This window comes from Nestor notabilis, unplaced genomic scaffold (assembly GCF_000696875.1).
Source record: "Nestor notabilis isolate BGI_N333 unplaced genomic scaffold, ASM69687v1 scaffold27213, whole genome shotgun sequence".
NCBI lineage: Eukaryota > Metazoa > Chordata > Aves > Psittaciformes > Psittacidae > Nestor > Nestor notabilis.
The window spans coordinates 1-2,107 of record NW_009921923.1 but is presented as its reverse complement, the minus strand read 5'-3'; the positions used below and the strand labels follow the sequence as shown (position 1 = coordinate 2,107).

The 2,107-nt window shown below is 61.6% G+C and overlaps 1 protein-coding gene across 1 annotated transcript; it reads right to left on the bottom strand.

Moving 5' to 3' along the window:
- Positions 1 to 50: 50 nt before the first annotated feature.
- Positions 51 to 697, bottom strand: IHH (indian hedgehog; the record flags this gene model as incomplete). Its single annotated transcript, XM_010011367.1, has 1 exon — positions 51 to 697. A coding segment is annotated over one exon (647 nt), but the record flags the coding sequence as incomplete, so codon positions are not given.
- Positions 698 to 2,107: the final 1,410 nt, after the last annotated feature.

The window sequence follows — 2,107 nt, the reverse complement described above, 5'->3', positions numbered from 1 at the left end:
GCTGCCCTGCAGCCACCACCTCCACCAGCAGCACTGGCCAGGATGCACCTTCAGCTTTCCATCTCGGGTACCCCCAGTGGGTGGAAGCTGTCAGGGGGCAGGAGCACCCTTCCCAAGCGGTAGAGCAGCCCTGAGTACCAGTGCACGCCATCCCCCTGTACCCCTGGCCACCCCACGAGGCTGTGGTAGAGCCGGAGTGGACAGAAAGACAGCAGGGCACGATGTTGCTCCTGCACCAGGGCGAAACATGAGGCCACCACACCGTCCACCACCAGCGTCCCATGACGCGTCAGCGGGGCATAGGTGCCCACATCCCTGCGGTCCCGCACTGCCACCACCTTGGCAGGCTGCAAGCCACCCCCCTCTGCCACCACCAGCACAAAGTGTCCAGGGCGCACATGGCTGGCAAAGGTGGGGCGCACCGAGGAGTTCTCAGCCACAAAGAGCAGGTGGGTGGGTGTCAGCACCAAGCGTCGCGGCGGCTCCTGTGTCTCAATGACGTGGAAGGAGGCGAGGGCATGGGGCTTCTTGTCCAGGAAAGTCAGGAAGTCACTGTAGGTGGGTCTGCCTGCCCCGTCCATTGCCAGCACACGCTGGCCTGGGCGCAGGGCCCACAGTGGTGTCCGCGCACCATCCTCCAGCGTTGCCAGCGCCCGCCCAGGGAAGCAGCCCCCTGTCTTCGCAGCGGCTGAGTGCTCTGTACAGGGAGAGAGGAGACGAGGGTTACCTGACAGACCCCCAGCATCACCATTCCACAACACACAGAGACCCTGCCAGGCTGCCTGGCTTTGCCCACCTAGGGATAACCCTCCCCTGGCATCCCCAGTGTGCATGTGTCCCTTACACACCCCCAGCCACCAATCCAGCCTCCCTGGGTGCCTGTTCTACCAGCCACCATCTCACTGGGGGTAGCACTTGTGCCCTTGAGTCATGCGTGGCAGCATCTGCTCCATGCTGCCAGGGCACTGGGATTGCTCTGCAGACCCAGGTCCTGAAATCTGTCTGGCAGGGGGAGCAGGACACAGCTGTAGCCCCAGACACACAAGGCAGTGTCAGGGCACAGCCAAAGCTCAAAAGCAGGGAGGGAGAGCCCTGAGCCAATGTCAGGCTGAGGAGCAGAGTGCTCTGCATGCTCACATCATCCCCATCCCCTGTGGTGCTGGGCCTGGGTACCTAGGTACTGAGGATGCTGCAAGGAAGGGTGAGCAGGATGCAGTACCTCCCCCAGCACCGCAGCACCCCTCTGCCCTATGCTGCAGCTCTGTTCCCTTCTCCTGCCTACTTGCCCCTGAACTGCTCATGCCAGCCAACCCCCTCTCTGTGCTGCAGGGAGGTGTCATAGCCTGTGGCCATCATATGGCAAAAGGCACCAGCCTCCCGGGCAGGGCTTTGCTAGCAGTTGTCATAGTGTAAAGCACCCAAACTCTCTGGGGCTTGTTCCATGGGACTGTGGCACAGTGGTCTTCAGATGAAAAGATGCAGTAAGACACCAAGTGTCACCAGGAGTCCACCCTGGCACTTAGCAGGGGAACCCTGGCTTCCCAAGGAATGGTGCTCAGGTCCCACAGCAGTCCTGTTCCCCCAAGCCCCAGCAACCGAGTCTGTATGATGTCCTCCAACCATCTACGAGGGAAATCTCATCTAGGGTCTTGCTCCTGGCCCTGCAGAGTCCCAGCCTTGAGCTCACAGCCCCCCTCAAGTCTCTCTCCCAGCTCCCTCATCTAATCCTCGAGTGTCCCCACCCAGATGGCAGCGCCCCCCATCACTTCCCAGCTCTGCACAGAGCCAAATCCCAGCCCCCAGGCCCATGAAGAGAGGCATCCATCTCTGGGACAGAATCCTTTTATTGCTCAGATGAGGCGCAGGGTCCGCCCTGTGCCTGTCCTGGAGGCCAGGTCCCAAGTTCTGCACCCCACACCCCAAGGCAGGCAGCAGAGCCATGGGGAGGGTCTGGCAGGAGGGCCAGAGGGGCACCTGGCAGAAGCGGGGGGCACAAGCGCTGGGCATGGAGGGGTGCAGGGGGAGACCCGAGGAGAGACAATACATGCAACAGGCCATGCAGCCATCCATACAAAAATAAAAACCATTTACTCAGCGGCAGGGGGGG